Source organism: Parasteatoda tepidariorum, chromosome 3 (assembly GCF_982258835.1).
Source record: "Parasteatoda tepidariorum strain Cologne lab strain chromosome 3, Ptep-v5.0, whole genome shotgun sequence".
Lineage (NCBI taxonomy): Eukaryota > Metazoa > Arthropoda > Arachnida > Araneae > Theridiidae > Parasteatoda > Parasteatoda tepidariorum.
The window spans coordinates 50,029,047-50,045,538 of NC_141757.1; the positions used below are offsets into that span (position 1 = coordinate 50,029,047).

The following is a 16,492-nucleotide window of genomic DNA, read 5'->3' on the forward strand; positions in this document are numbered from 1 at the left end:
GTCAAAGGGACTCCAACCCATCACCCGTCTGCTACCACTGAGAATATTTCACGTCAGCACTGTGATCGGTGCGAGCCGGGTGCGGAATTCGTATCAAAAAGCCACTGCTGTGATTCATACCCAGGTCATCTCATTGGGAGGCGAGATCTCATTGATGGTTGAATAAACGTAAATTCAAAATTGCTAAATGACAAACGTAAGAAGCATCTCAGACCTCTTCAATCATTTCCATTCGGCCTAACTTTGCATATCTTTCAATGTAGATTCAAATTTAATTTTTTTCAAAAAATCTCATATTTTCATTTTTTTGAAAATTGATTTTTCAGGTGAATATGTTCGTATCAATATATATCGTCATAGTCCTCCGCCATTAATTGATACTCATTTTTCCCCTTTATTATATGCATATGTAAAAATAGATATGATGACAGTAAAATGCATGTGTACAGGTGTTATTTTAGGAGAAATTTTATTCCGTTAACGGTATTGTGACTAAATGTTTTATCCTAAAAAAGAATCTTTAGCAAAATAGTCTTCCGTTAAAACAAACCCTTTATAAAAATTTTATTACAAAAGCAGATAAAAATCTCTACTTCCTTCAACAAAAAAAAACTTTACCTATAACTGCTCGAATTCATAATTTTAAAACAAAACTTCCTTAAAAAACGCTTTTATGTCTCTTTTCCCAAAAAAAAAAATATTATTTACAGGAATTTATTAAAATTTATTTTATCTTTTTTATTAGAAAAATCTATTACACAAAGTTGTGAATAGATTTTTTTTTAGTTTCATAAATAAGGTTCTTTCACAAAGACTAGAATAACCCTTGACCTTAAAATATTCGTATTAGTTTTACGAAAACGTCTAAAATATTAAAGAAGAAAATAGTTCCTTAGCAATTTTTAGTTCAAAGTAAAAAAAAAAATACTGTGTGAAACTCTTTTCAAAAAAAAATTATTTGAGTAAAATTTTTGTTCCTCAATTTTTAAATGAGAAAAGAAAGCCACAGAAATGATGAATTATAATAAATGGAAGGGGAAAAGTTTGAATATAAGGCACCTTGGAATCATAATTATTTTTTACTGTTTTATTTATTTTCCTTGCAATTTTATCATGGTTTCGCAGGGAAAAAAAGTGTTTCTGAAGTACCTGCTTTTTTAGGGTACATGAAATTAAATTATACGAAAATTTTCTGAAAATGAAAGCAGTTTTTATAATAATTGAATTTATCCAAATATTTTTTCCCGAAATAAAATCGAATACTTGATGGAATTTACAAGCAGCTTAAGTCAGGTATTTAAAATAACAAATTGAAATTTATATATATATATATATAATATTACACCAATATTATCTAATAGTAGTTTAAATTGTACTTTAAAGATAATTGAATTTAAAGATAATAATTTGCTTAAATGAAAATAAAATAAATGCTATTGACATCAGTTCTGTACTGAAAAATTAAAAGGTAATTTTCATGTAACGTAATTGCCTGTCAGTTTATAAAAACTAATTGCTAAATGCAAACTTACATAAACATTAGTTTATAAATAGAATTTTAGTAAAAGTATTTAACTTCATATTTATGGGCCTTTAACCATCCAAATTTACTTGTCAACCGCCAAATCACTCAAAAACTAATTTTATTACAAACATGAATGTATGAATGACTCTTTTACGCAGACTTTTTATTAAACATAATTTCATACTTTTTTCATTATTTTGTTTTAATTTAGGCAAAAATAAGTGAAAAATATATGCATAAATATAACAATTTATGGTTAGGAAAAACTGCATAAAACAAAGGTATCTTTTTCAGAGTTAAAGGTAAAATCTTTCAAACACGACTTACTTCCAAACAATAATTTTTAAAATTTGTACTTATTTGCAGTTGTTTAGACATAAGAAAATATATTCATTACTAAAATTTCTTTAATTTACAAAATCAATAATTAGTAATTTTTTGTAATATGAAATGTTATTTGAAAAAAAAAATTTCTTTTCTAACTACTTTTTTTTGATTTTATATTTTAGCATGAATATAAATTCGATAATTTAATAGATGTTTCTAGTAACTATTGGACTGTTTTTATAAATATAAAATATTTTTTCTTGTAATTAGAGATTTAGAAAAAATATATATCGGTGTCCCATCTACTTCAAAGGGTTAATATGTTACAATAAACGGTATTCTAAAAACGATTAGAAATCTTTGTTCCCCTAAATTTGAATGCAGTGAAATCAAAGGAAAAATGTTTAGCATCGCATCAACATGCGTGGGAATTTGTCTCAAAATTAGGGTTGTCTCGAAATTTTACTTGCAAAATGTAGCATTGTAGAATGAACATTTTACTGATAATACGCAAATAGTATAATGCATTTTAATTTAACAAATAAGAGAATTCCTTTTTAATGCCATATTACTTAACATTTACATACTATTTAATAAAAGGTCTTAAAATATTTGATGGGTGTTTATTTTGGGTAAGAAGAATTAAAGTAATTAAAATATCACTCGTAAAAATTGAAGGAAGTGTATTTTTTAAAATTTTTTTGTTAGAATATCAAAGTAGAAAATAAATTGCTTCATGAGTAACAATCACACACATATTTAATATTGAAATTTTTTAAGCATATGATGATACCATGGTACACGATATTGTTGTTATAATTTTGGCTACATACTGCATAAATGATGTTGATTAAGATGCTAGTGTTGATTCGATTGTGTCGACTAAGTTCGGCACATTTTCTTAAAGCAGCCTTAATACGATTTTTAATTTTATTTTTAGTAAGCACAATTCCTGACATTATAAATGAGTAAACTTTCGAAATTTTTAAATTTTTACTTCGAAATTAAGGAAAATTTGAGCATGACAACTGCAAATTTCTTCTGTAACCCTAACAACGCTTTAGCACGTTGTAAGGCATTAGTATGTATTTGTATGCGTTTAATAATGCATAAGTAATTTTCTTTCTTAATCACTAGTATAATTAACTGCATTTTGAACTAAAATCTTTAAGCAATCTTTAGGAAAAATCTTTAAACAATCTTTGTTTGAAATATTTTTCAAATATGCAATGATAAAAAATCTAAATATTCTTACTTAATGTGTGACAGGGTTGGCAGGTTTTTGACATGTGACAGTTTTTGACAGTTTAAACCATGGTTTAAACCGTCACGTCAAAAACCTCACTGTCAAAAATGTCGAAAATGTCAAAAACCTATATTCATATGTGAAATTTAATTAATACATAAAATTTATATATTTTTTAAAGGATAGTGTTTCTAAATATGTTCTAGAAAAAATAAATTTAAAATTTTGAAGAAACACTTATATTTTGAATAGTAACCGAAATCTTGTACTTTTGAAAACTCACATCTTTTGTAATATTATGTATTCATTTTCATGTGTTCTTGAAAATCTGCAGTGATATTATTAAGAAATTTATTTATAACCAAATTTAGTGTATAGTATAGATTATACTAAAAATTAGACATTTTTAAAGATAAACATTAGCAGTTTTGTACATTAGACATCTTCTTTTAAAGAAAAATCTTTTTAATATTCTTTCAAATCTTCTTAATAATCTTTTTAACATAAGACAATACAAATTTAAGTGCTTTCTGTTAAATACACAGAGCAGTTAGTGTCGATTTACAGTATATTCAGCCTATTCATTTACTATGCTGAAAATTTAGTTTATCCAAATACTTGTGAATTTCATTTTGCTGAATACGATATAGTTTTGTTGAATATCTAAATATCCAGCTGTTGAATAATTACTTCTTGCTTTCAAGATATGCATTATTTGTATTCTTAATACAAGTGGAGAAAAAAAAATTTAGAGATAAAAATTGTTTTAAAATGATAAGTGTAATAATTATAAATAAATATAATAAACAATATGAATTATATTTATCATTATTCATAAATATTACTTTTAAATTCAAATTAACATACTGGATAATAAAGATATTCGGTATAACATAAAAATTTTTTTTTTATACACTTGTATCTTGTATCAAGTTTGTATTTATACAACATAACTTGTAAGTTCCTTATGCATAGTAATAAACTTTTAATTTTCTTAAGTATCAAAAAGAAAAGAAAAAAATTTTAAATATAAATATTTAAACAATTTTTGTGCAAAATTTTTCTGCACATGCATTTGAATATAAATTTCTGAGATTTTAAATCTGTTATTTTACCTTAATTTTAATTAAAAAATATTTTAAAACCTGCTGATTACCTATAGTATAATTAAATTTCAATATAATGCATGGCAACTGTTGGTAGTTTTGAAGTTTATATATTTTCTTGGCAAACTTCAGTTTTTGACATTTTTGACGGTTTAAACCAGTATTATACCCTTGTCATGTCAAAAACCACTTTTTGACGTCAAAAACCCAACCCTGATGTGTGATAAAAGTAATGAATTCACATTTTGAATTTAGCGTCTAGTTCAAAGCATAGCTAATTATCTACAAAACCTGCATACAAAGTTTCCAAGAATTCTATAATAAATTTTATTTGTAATGTGTTAGCGTAAAGAGATTTTTTTTAAATTTGTCATTCTTTCTTATTTTCTTATTCTGTTTTGTCTGTCAGCAAGTGAAAAAACATCTCTTAAACATTTGATTCTAAATACTGAAGAACAAAAGTTTAAGGAAATTTTGAAAGCAACAAAAGTTGAAATCTTTAAATATATAAATAAAAAATTAAAACTCGAAATTTTCGTCGAAACTACCGATTTTTACTCAATTGGAAGCATTATGGTACATATATATATATATATATAGTATATATTTATTATATTTTTATTATGCATGTATTTATTATATATTTATTAGGTAAATATTTATTATATATAGTATATATTATATAGATTTATAGTATATATTTCCTTATGAAACTAGAAATACTTACTTTTAAAGTAAGGTGATATTTAACCTTTACTAAGCGAAATTTATAACTGGAAAAAAATTATTATTAAAAAAACTAAAGTTTTACAAAATGCAAATAAATATTTTAAAAATTTAGCAGAAATATATTAGCAGTAACCATTTTCAATCAGATTCTGCAGACAATGCATTAAAAAATTTTTTACATTGAATGGTATGCTTAGTTGTTAAGAATTATTATTTGAATGCAAACTTTTTCTGCTCTCTTGGGGATTTTATAAAATATTTTCCATCAAAGTAAGTTTACGATTTTTTACTTACTACGTGGAGAGGATAACACAATTTGTTGGTTTGATTCAGTTAAAAAATATGAATTATGAAAAAAGTCTTTTCTTAAAAAGAAACTGCAAAGAGCTTTTCATAGACTTGAATATTTCGAACAAAATTTCTACACTTTTTGAAAAAGCCTTGAGCGAAGTAGTTTTTTTTTTTTTTTTGACAAAACTAATTCAAAGATAAAATTTATAAAAAATTGGAAAGAATTCTTCTTATTTTTACTTAGTTTACTAGAATAGAAATCGTAGAATAATTTTCCAATTAGAATGTTTTATTCGCAGTAAAAAATATTTAAAATTTATATAAACTTACAAAAAATATGTTTAAGAAAAAAATTAAAATTTTTCGTGTTTTATGTAGTTTTTGAACTTTTATAGGCTCAAATTCCTAACTTCACATTAATGAAAACAATCGTAAAAAATGTCAATGCTTTTAAATATAAAATTAATCTTGCTGCCTCTATCTCAATGTTTGAAAATGAGAATAATAATAATGAGGCTTACGCCAACGAATGAAGTGTATGAACATCTCTATATGTAATTTTAGTTTGTAGTATATATCTTTGGCACATTGATCCTAACTGACCACCCTCAATATACCTGTTTGAAATTGTTGCCAAAGTAAAAGAATGTTTTGATATTTTCATTCCACTTTCCTCACTAGTGATTCATCCTAGCTTAAATATTAATTTACATATCCCCATGAGTAGATATTTTTACATCGTTTTTGATAAGAATTCGTATAATAATAACATATACGAAACGCGTTGTACATATTTTAAATATTATGTAACCGCATTCACGTAAAATTGCTTGTTTGGCTTAATTCTTAATGAATTAAACATATTATTTGAGGGAATCTCTAAAAAAAGTTATTAGGTAATTGAAAAAAGTTTCCATGATTCAAATAATTCGCTTTAAAATTAGACTCGATTTTTCACCTCAAATAATTCTCAAGTACGATCGAATTTCTATAACACACGAAAGAAACTACAATTAAAGAATGAAGAGTATACGATGGAGAATTGCAGTTAAAAGGCATCTTTTAAATTTAAGTTTATAAGCTTTTTGGAATTTATTATATTATTAATAACTTTTATAAAAAAGGGCTCAAAAATTAGATTGTCTACTATGCTATAATGGAGCATGTAAAAAATCCCATAGGGCACATTTTTTATTATCAATACTTACATGTGCGGACATGTAAATATTGAATCAGAAATATACTATAATAGCAATTAAGAACTTTTCAAGGTTTGATAATAGAGGAAAATTGATTATAAATAAACAAAAAAACAAAGTTAGCTCATTATTCTTGCTCCTGCGCATAAAAATAAATAAATAAATAAAAAATTTAAAACTGAAATGTTTTCGGCAAAAGAGGGAATGATATCACTTTAATTACATTAACTTAACATCTGCTTTGAATCTTTAATGAAATGAAGGAGCAGGCTATTTTTTTTTTAAATGCTAAAACTCGATCCTACTTAATCTTTTTTTAGAAGTTGTTTTGTCTTACTGGTAAGTGCAGCGGATTGTGTGATAATAAGTACCTTTAAATGAATAGTTACACTTAAATGGGTGCATTCATAAGTTTTTATTAATATGCAATTAAAAAATAAGTTAGGATAGGTAAAATATTTTTTCGATATGTATTCCGTTGACTAACATGACCTGTAATTTAAAAACAATCTTTACCCCCATTCAATCTGAAGAGATATTGCGAGCGTTCCGATTGGATCATTCGTCAACGTCATTCATGACGTATTGCTGTTCCTTTATCCAGAACTCAATATTTCTAACATTGAAAGATTTTTGTGGATAAACTATTTTTTTAAACTAGCAGCATTAGCCTTTTCACCATGAAAACAAGTCCCTTCATTAATAATGAAATTGAATTTATTTTGACAATTATCGAGAATATAAATTAATAAGAAACTGATATTTATCCGATTTATTAAATGGCATTGAAAGGACAGTTTTAAAGAGCAGTTTCTTATGGATAATTAGTTATAAAACTGATATATTTTACTCATGGTACGCTCTTTTATTATGGAATTAGTAAAAAAGTAGCTTGAAAATTAAAAAACTTTAAACTTGTAATTAATTTAAATATTACCGTTCATTAGTTAGAGTTTTAATTTTTTCAAAACAAAAACATATTTAATTTTATAGAATTAAAAAAAGTATTTTACTTATTTTTTTCTGTGAAAAAGTCTTAACTTGAATCTGAATAAAATCTTATCTATTTATTTTAAACAATTTGCAAAAATATAATAAAGTACAAGGCAAATGAACAAAAACAAAATTGAAGTTTAAGTCAAATGAGATTTCAAAAAACATGCTATTATTATTCAAAAAAACCTAGTTGGTGCTCTAAAATTTCTGTAATAGGAATTTTCCTTTGAAAATTCATTTGTGAAACAAAAATCGTTTAACATGTAAGAGCTGATTCGTGATTTACATTTTGTAAACAAGTTTTGCAGAAAGGCTAAAGATATAGTTAAGAGGTTCTGCAAAAAACAGACAAACCTAGATTACTTTGAAAGAAAAATAAATCTAAGTGCTCAGAATCTCTATTCACATTAAGATGTGTTAAGGATCGATTTTATGGACATTTAAAAATTTCGTGACTTTTCAAATTCTGATCATAGTATCTATATTTATAATAACGCTTTTGAGAGAACACTTATTATTAAACAATTGTTTGTGTTGTAGAATTTTTTTGTGGCAAAAAATCATGAGGCAAAGCAAAAATATGAGTTCTCTCTTAATAAAGTAATAATTTTAATTAAGAACTTAATCACTATATTAATCAAATATTTTTCTACGGGATCTTGCGAGCAATTTATGATATGAATAAACTTTTCAATCCAATGTAATATTTCTTTCAATGCATTTCGTTTGCATATAATAAAAAAAAACATATTCACCAATCTAATACTTTATTTATTTCCACATGTGTTTAAATGCTTTTAAATGTATTCATGCTATCAGATTCGATATGATTAAAAATTGAACTAAAATAAAATTATTCATACCATTTCAACAGAGCCATATCTGCGTCTACTAAAAACGCCTCGTCTAGCTGCTAGATCTGTTGTTGAGGAGCTGAAAGAGGAAAAAAACATCTATTGAAACGTGCAATGGTAATATTTGCATATTTTATTGATAGTTTTAAGAGCATCATGAAGGAAAAACGAAACGCTCTATTCGGTGAATTTTCAGTCCCTATTTATTGAAGATTTATGCTACTTCATTTTGAATTTCAATTTAATTATTTGTGTTGCGCGGATTTAGAACTGAAATAGATTTAGTTTAAAAAAAAAGATTTATGGACGGTAGTGAAACACACAATTAACATATAAACCGAAAAATTTTTCCAAAATAAGCATTTTATTTCAAAATTGGTATTTGTCTCTGTAACCATTAAGGCTTTGAAAGAAAACAATTTGTTTTGCCGTTCAGAGTTTGTATTTAATAAACAAGTATTGGCAACAGGCAAGAAAATTTTTTGATTATGTATGTTTATCCGAAGAAAGAAGTTAACAATATTGAATTTCTTAGTTTCTTCAGTTACATATCTATTCTATTTAAATGAAGTCAAAACTGAATGACAATTCTTTTGATGGGAAAAATTATATATTTCATCTAATTTTAAATGTATACAACTGTCAATGTTCTTACGAATACCGAAAAAGACTTAACTTCAATTGTTTAAAGATAATGACACAAACATTTAAGACAAAAAAAGTATTTTTACATTTCTACAAATAAAAGAAAAAAAATAGTAGTTTCGGCCAGTAAGAAATAGATATTTTCTCATTTTACGAATAAAAAGTTTTTTTTCCCTTTATCAAACGGATTTTTGTGAGTAACCTTTAATAACACACATTTTCAAAACAAATTTTAAATAAATAGCTTATGTTACCATGCATAAAATATGACTTCCGAGTTACTAGTGTAATATATAATCTATAGAAATGTGGATAAACGTTGTGCTGAAATAAATTTTAAGGTTCTTCTAAACTGATTTTTATGAGTTTGGTAAGTTATATTTATAACTTACAGTGCTTAACACTAATTCTTATTGCACAGGTGCCTATTTAAATAAATTCTGCTTGCGAGGTGAAAAATTGATTTATAATTTTAGAAATGATTTAAATGTATTATTAAAGTATTCAAATTTAAAGCTGATCATAATGAATTGAAAGTAGAATTTTATGCACAAAGAGCCTGTAGCGATTAATCAATAATGAACATTACACACCTAATCTAGAAAAATCAAACAATGCTTATTAATAGGGTACTTTGGGGAAGTGGAGCTCGTTATCACCTCTATTCACCTCTTATAAAAATTCTAAACTAAAAAAGACCTGAATAGCAAACCTTTATTTCGATTGAGTAATAATCTAATTCGATAATAGCTTTATGCTTATTGAATATTTCTCACATATCAAATGATGAATAAGTTTTCAGAAAAATATAGTGAATGCAAACTACAAAACAACAACAAATATTCATATTTCTTTTAAATTTGATAAACAGAAGTTAAAATCTCCGGATAAATTTTTGGTTCGGATTAATTTTTATCTACAACAAAACCATTTAATACTATATTTATTCCTTTTATGAAAATTAAACCTTTATTTCGATTGAGTAATAATCTAATTCCACAATAGCTTTATACTTATTCAACATCTCTCACACATTAAATGTTGAATGAGTTTTCAGAAGAATGTTGTAAAGACAAACTACAAAGCAGCGTTTCGTGAAATTGCATTTGCATATTTAACAAATGTATGACATAAGATCTCGTAACAATACGCGGTGTTGTGTGCCATATCACGTGGGCATCATTTGTAATGCTTGGACTGAGCTGTGAAATTTTATCAGAGCTGTTGTCACCTAAAATCTGCTTCTCATTTAATTACTTAATGGAATAAATTTCAGTGAAAGGTTACACACATAATCACATTTATTCTTGAAAAATATATTTTTTTCACGTTTATTTATTTTAATTTTCTTTCATAACAATATTTTTAGAATAAAAATATTGTTATGAACTGAGTAAGAATAAAAAAATCTAAACTTTTCGTTTAAAAAAACAACCTTGCAGTTTATGCTCATGAAAAAGTGTAATATTTATTTAATCTTAAGTATAGTCAGTTCTTCCAGAACATTCAAACTTTCCAAACTTCTGACATGTCTTTGCCAGTAGATATAAGGTTTGAATAACTACTAATCTTTAAGTGTTAATTCCTAACTAAAGTAAATATCTAACTAAAGTGTTAACTATTAATATAATTACCAAATTATATTAACTTTCTTCAGCATTTAATTTATTTACATCTTTTTCACACTTTAGGCTTTTATTTAAAAAATAATAATTGTTTTTGTACACTGGAATTTATGGGAAATGTTTATGCTTTAATATATTTAATATTAAGATTTAATATTAAGATTTAATATTAAGATTTAATATTAAGGAGTCTTTTATACAAATTTTTTGATTGAGAGTGGTTTCAAAAATGGATTGAATGAGAATCCTAACAAATTATGAGAAACAAATCCACTTTTATGATTTCAGAATCATTGCTGTTGATAATTTGTTGTTATGGGAATATAGGTCAAAAATAAATTTTTTAGCATAGATTTAAAAAAAATCTTTTTTGTCAACATTGCGCGCAGATTTAGATATTGCAAAATCATTCTATAATAATAAAGAACTTTTTAAATTCAAATTTGAGTTCAATGATCAGCTATCATTTTCTATGTCATTCAATTAGGTTACACTAAATTTACAATCGACTAAAAAATGAACAGACAGAAAAACTTTTGTTCTTGATCAGATTCTCTTTCAATAGGAAAAAGATTACAGCCTTGAAGTAATTCTTTACGTCATGATAAAAACTTCGTCCGACAATTAGATTTTACTTTCTTTCAAAACCCTACGTTATCATATATAATTTTAAAATTGAGCTTAAAAAAAATTATTAAAAATGAAGAAAAAAATTTAGTAATTCATTTTTAAATAATAAAACTTCATCTTCCTACCTTTTAAATTTCATTCAGCTCGTTTAGTTGAGACTTAATAAATCATGTAAATAAAGAGTACATAAAATCTTACAGGAAAACATTCAATCCGTTTCCTTACTTGCAATGCTTATTTATATCTTTTAAATCAATGGGTTGACATGGAAACGAAATTAAATTATAGCATGAAAAATAAATTTTCCTATAATCATTTATTATAACAGAAACAGCCTGCTGTTAAATTTAATTGGAAGCTTTCTTGTTAAATACTTTGAGCACTCAGTTAAAGTTAGTAATTAAAAGTAGTTAATGTTCTCAGCAGGAGTTTGAAAGCGAGGGTGTAAACAATTTACTTACTAATTGCACTATATTTAAGGAACATGAAGATTCATATTTATATTCATTAAAATCTCAGCAACTTATTATACATAACTTAATAGCTTATGATAAAGCATTGATTGAAAAACTTTTCTTTAAATACATAACTTGAGTACTAATACAATAATTCTTTTTAATGGATTAATATTTTCTAAATATTTGGTAGGTCAAAAGGGGTTTATTTATTTATATATATAATCTATTAGTATTAATGAAAAATTAGTATTAAAGGTACTATATATATATATATATATATATATATATATATATATATATATATATATATATATATATATATATATATATATATAATACCTTTAATACTAATTTTTTACAGTTATAAACTTATAAAAATCAAATCAATAATACAATTATTAACTTAGGTGCAAAATGCCACAATATTATTTTTCTAAATATATCATTTTTATTGAAACTATAGTTTTTTGAAACTGCTAGAATTATTTTATAAAATTATTCATCATAATTAAAAATAATTAACTTAGAACATTTATACGCTTACGGCTTAAGATTTTACTTATAAAGTAAGCGGGTAAACAAATACTATTATAAGCTTATTTTTCAGAAAAAATAAACATAAGCATTTGGAGATTAATCATACATTTAGCTTTGTAGAACAGTAACTGAAGGGTGTTCTTTGAAACTTTCTCATGGAAGAAAAATAAAATAAAAGACCCCCCCCCCCCCAGTTTCAGTGCTTTAAATCGAAACGACTATATTAACTATCTAACTAACGAATTTAAACGAATTGACGCTTATTATTTTGAATATTTGAAAAAATGATTGTTTTAAAAAAGAGTTTCCAATTTGAAGATATAGCTTCATTTAGAATCACTTCAATTGCTTGGAAATATCATGAGCCCCTATTAATGAGGAGTGAAAATAACTTCTCAAATGTTTCAAAAAGTATATTTTACATTTTAAAAAAACTGAGGCTTTCCTTCATGAGTGCTAATTTGAATATCGGATTAGATATCGCTGGCTGGATATTAACACAGACAAAACATAACAGTCGTGAGTAACTCATAACAGTTTAAAAAAAGTAATATTCTATGTAACAAAAGTACCTTAATGAAAAGCCTTACAAAGATTTGATAAAATTGTTTTAAAGCTAAAGAGTTTCAAATATTAAATATGTTTTATTAATCTTTTTTTCACAAGTAAGTAGTATCTGATAAAAGTGAAACATTTAATTTTTAAGGTATTTATGTGCATATTTTACTTTTTTTATTAAAGCTCTTACAATCTCTAACATCGATCTAATCTTTGTCAAACAACGAGATCACATTTCCACAATAATCCTTAACTGCTTTCTTCAAAGTCCTTGGATTAGAACTAACGGGGAAAACAAAGAGGTTGTTAATGCGATTGCAAGCCCAGTTTCCGTTTGTCTAAGTCCCGATTGAGTGAAGCAAAACATCGAAAAAATAAAAAGCAAAACATCGAAGCAAGGAATACTTGTACGCTTAGCTAATTTGTTAGCGAATTAATAGCAGTTTTTTTTCCTGAATAATAATGTTAGATATATCATAAATATTACTTTGAAAAATCTAAAAACTATTTAAATCTACCTTAAAAAGTTTCTAAAATATCTTTAAATATTATTTTGGCTAATTAATTACATGGATTATACAAGCTAACAGATTAATTAATATAATTTTGTAATGCATTTCTTATGTCACTTAGATTAAGTACACCGTACTGAATATTATAAGCTTTGTGCTAAAAAGTACACTGTACTGATGACTTTAAGCATTGTGCTAAAAAGTATACTGCACTGATGACTATAAGCATTGTGTTAAAAAAGAACACGGTATTGTTTAAAAGTATGACATTTTATTGAATAAACGCATTTTATGCCAATTTTTATAGTGAAAACGGCTTTATTACACCAAATATGAACGCTATTAAGTACTCAATGTAACAAAATTGAATTTTAGTTTATACCATTGTAGCAAAAACATGCGACGAATTGTGCTCGTGACGAATTGGGTTCCGCGGAGAATTAATTCACGATTAATTGTACTTGACGAATTTTCACCGCGTCGAATTGTGAGCGACGAATTTACGTGGAACCTAAATTTAGCCATGCATTAGTATTGTAGAGACAAGATTACCACGTAACATACCAATACCAGATAATTCAAAAGTTTTCCCAGTTTAGTACGTAATTTTGGTTGTCACCTCTATTTTTATATCCATGCTAAGATAAGGTATTAGATAACTAATCATTTTGCAAATTCTCTTATGTTATAACATAATCAATAAAACCTTATTATTTTAATGATGATATCGTTAGCAGCAATTTGAAATAAATGCTAACATTTATTTATTATCAGCTAGAATTTTACACTATTTCTCTTATAAAATACAATAAAAGACGAAATATTGCTATTACTAAGCGCTATTTTACACTAACATTTGCCCATAGAAAATGAAATTATACTAATAATTCACACCATTAATAATTCATATAATTACAGTCTTCGGAGTTAATTCAATATTCAGGAAGATATTTCAAGAAACTAAACGAAATTTATGAACGCACTTAAATAAATTAAGCAAACAAGTATATTAGTATCGTAGAGACAAGATTACCACGTAACGTACCAATACCAGATAATTCAAAAGTTTTCTCAATTATTCCCAGTTTAGTATGTAATTTTGCTTATCTCCTCTATTTTTATACCCATGCTAAGATAAGGTATTAGATAACTAATAATTTTTCAAATTCTTATGTTATAACATAATCGATAAAACTTTATTATTTCAATGATGATATCGTTAACAGCTATTTGAAATAAATTCTCATTTTTATTTATTATTAGGTAGAATTTTACACTATTTCTCTTATTAAATACAAAAAAAAAGACGAAATATTCATATTACTCAGCGCTATTTTACTCTAGCATTTACGCATAGAAAATGGAATTATAACCATAATTCACACCATTAATAATTCATATAAATACAATCTTCGGAGTTAATTCAATATTCAGGAAGATATTTCAAGAAACTAAACGAAATTTACGAACGCACTTAAATAAATTAAGCAAACAAATATTTTTTTTTTTCTTTTTACTGAAGTTCATTATTTCCCATTTTAGTAAAGTTGCTGATTATTTCACATCGCTTCTGAGATAAGTGAGTTATAAGAGCTGACAATATTCAATAATGATATTCCCCCTTCCCTTCACTTATCATTTTTTTTGCAATCACTTCCAATCCCATCAATCTGCAAAAGTTATTTTCGAAAAGTTCCCTCGAAAGATTTTTAACAATATAATTGACACGATTTCTTATGCTGTCATCAAAATCCATTACTTGACTACTTTTGAATTGACAGCTATAATTGACGTCCAAAGTTTAAAAAAGTATTCGTCATAAATGATACTCTGCAAATCTTATGGCTCCATTCAAAAATTTTTTTGAAAAGTTGAAGTATATGAGTGAATTAAATGTAAAATGTTTTATTAAGTAATTTTTTATCTGCTAAAATTCATTGTAGCAGATTTTGTACGACTATTCAATGGTTCACTATAGTTAGAAGGCACACTTCTTCTGAGGAGAAATTTTTACTGTCAAAACAAATTCTGAGTCTTTTTTCCTAAATGGTACTCTACAGGTTTTTGAAATTTTCTTAAGAAAACAACACAATACGCTGTAGCATTTTACTACTTACATGGAAGTTTTAGTATTTTTTAGAAAAATGCTCTTAACGATTTTCTGAGCAATTTGGAAATGAAAATTACCACAATACTACCCCATTTCTTTACGTTTCTGCAAAACAAAAACAATTGTTTCAGTTACTTATACAATTGAATATTTTACCGAAGTATACTAATAATAGCCTTTCTCATTTTTGTTACCAGGGGATAGAACACTCACCTCCTAATGAGGTGACACTAGTTCGAATTTCAGCGATGACTGTTAGATACATATTCAACTCCCGGCTAGCACCAACCATAGTGGTGACGTATTTTAGTGTTAGACGGATCATGGGTTAGACGAGTCATAAATTTCTCCAAATACCTGATTCAGAAGTTCCCTTGTCCTCTGGATTAGATTCAAAATTACAAGGCTACGGAGTTGAGCGTTGGTAACTAAAAATTTGGCCGGCTGTTCAGCAACGGTTATAAAATAAGATAAATATTATGTTTTATTTTAAGAGAATATTAGAAATAAGATGCTATGAATAAACTTGAAAATTTAAAATGAAGTATTGAGAATTAAAAATAAATGACTCTGAATACGTTATTTTTTACGCAATCTAAATTCTAATTGGACTTTCAAAATAAACAAGCTTTTTATTCACATAAACTTCAAAAATAAAGACTGGTTAGGGATATCAATTTCTAAATTATACGAATAACATATTTTTGCTTATGTGCGTATAACCTTTGGAATTTATTTTACTCTGTCAGCAAAGTTTCGTAGAAAAATCTATTAGAATTGTAAATTAGGTTCCTTTACTTCAAAATATTTTGAAAATGATATTGCTAATTTTATATGCAGTTTTAGAGTAGATTATAAATTAGGAATATTAAGTGATAGTCGGCTTTATGTTTCTGAAATAAGTAATCTTGAATAAATATGGAAAATTATACATGAAATTAATATGCTGTTTAATGCCAGAGGCTATCTCTGAAATACTGCTTGAATAACTTAACTCAAAATTAATACCCACCTGCATTATATGAATAAATTTATTAATAAAAAAATCCCATTCTTGCATTAATTATTTTTTAAACCATTTTTTTCTTCATAAAATAGTTACGAAATTTCTGAAATCTAATGATTTGATAATTGAAAAATCTTT

The 16,492-nt window shown here is 25.7% G+C and overlaps 1 protein-coding gene across 7 annotated transcripts in view; it reads right to left on the reverse strand.

Moving 5' to 3' along the window:
- The window catches only part of LOC107436145 (GTPase-activating Rap/Ran-GAP domain-like protein 3), a 607,350-nt gene that overhangs the window by 116,645 nt on the left and 474,213 nt on the right, over nucleotides 1–16,492 (reverse strand). For all 7 annotated transcript variants that reach the window (XM_071179217.2, XM_016047730.4, XM_071179220.2 and 4 more), the window contains one exon: nucleotides 8,283–8,352. In XM_071179217.2, coding sequence (XP_071035318.1) covers nucleotides 8,283–8,352 — 70 coding nt within the window. The remainder of the gene's footprint in view (nucleotides 1–8,282; nucleotides 8,353–16,492) is intronic.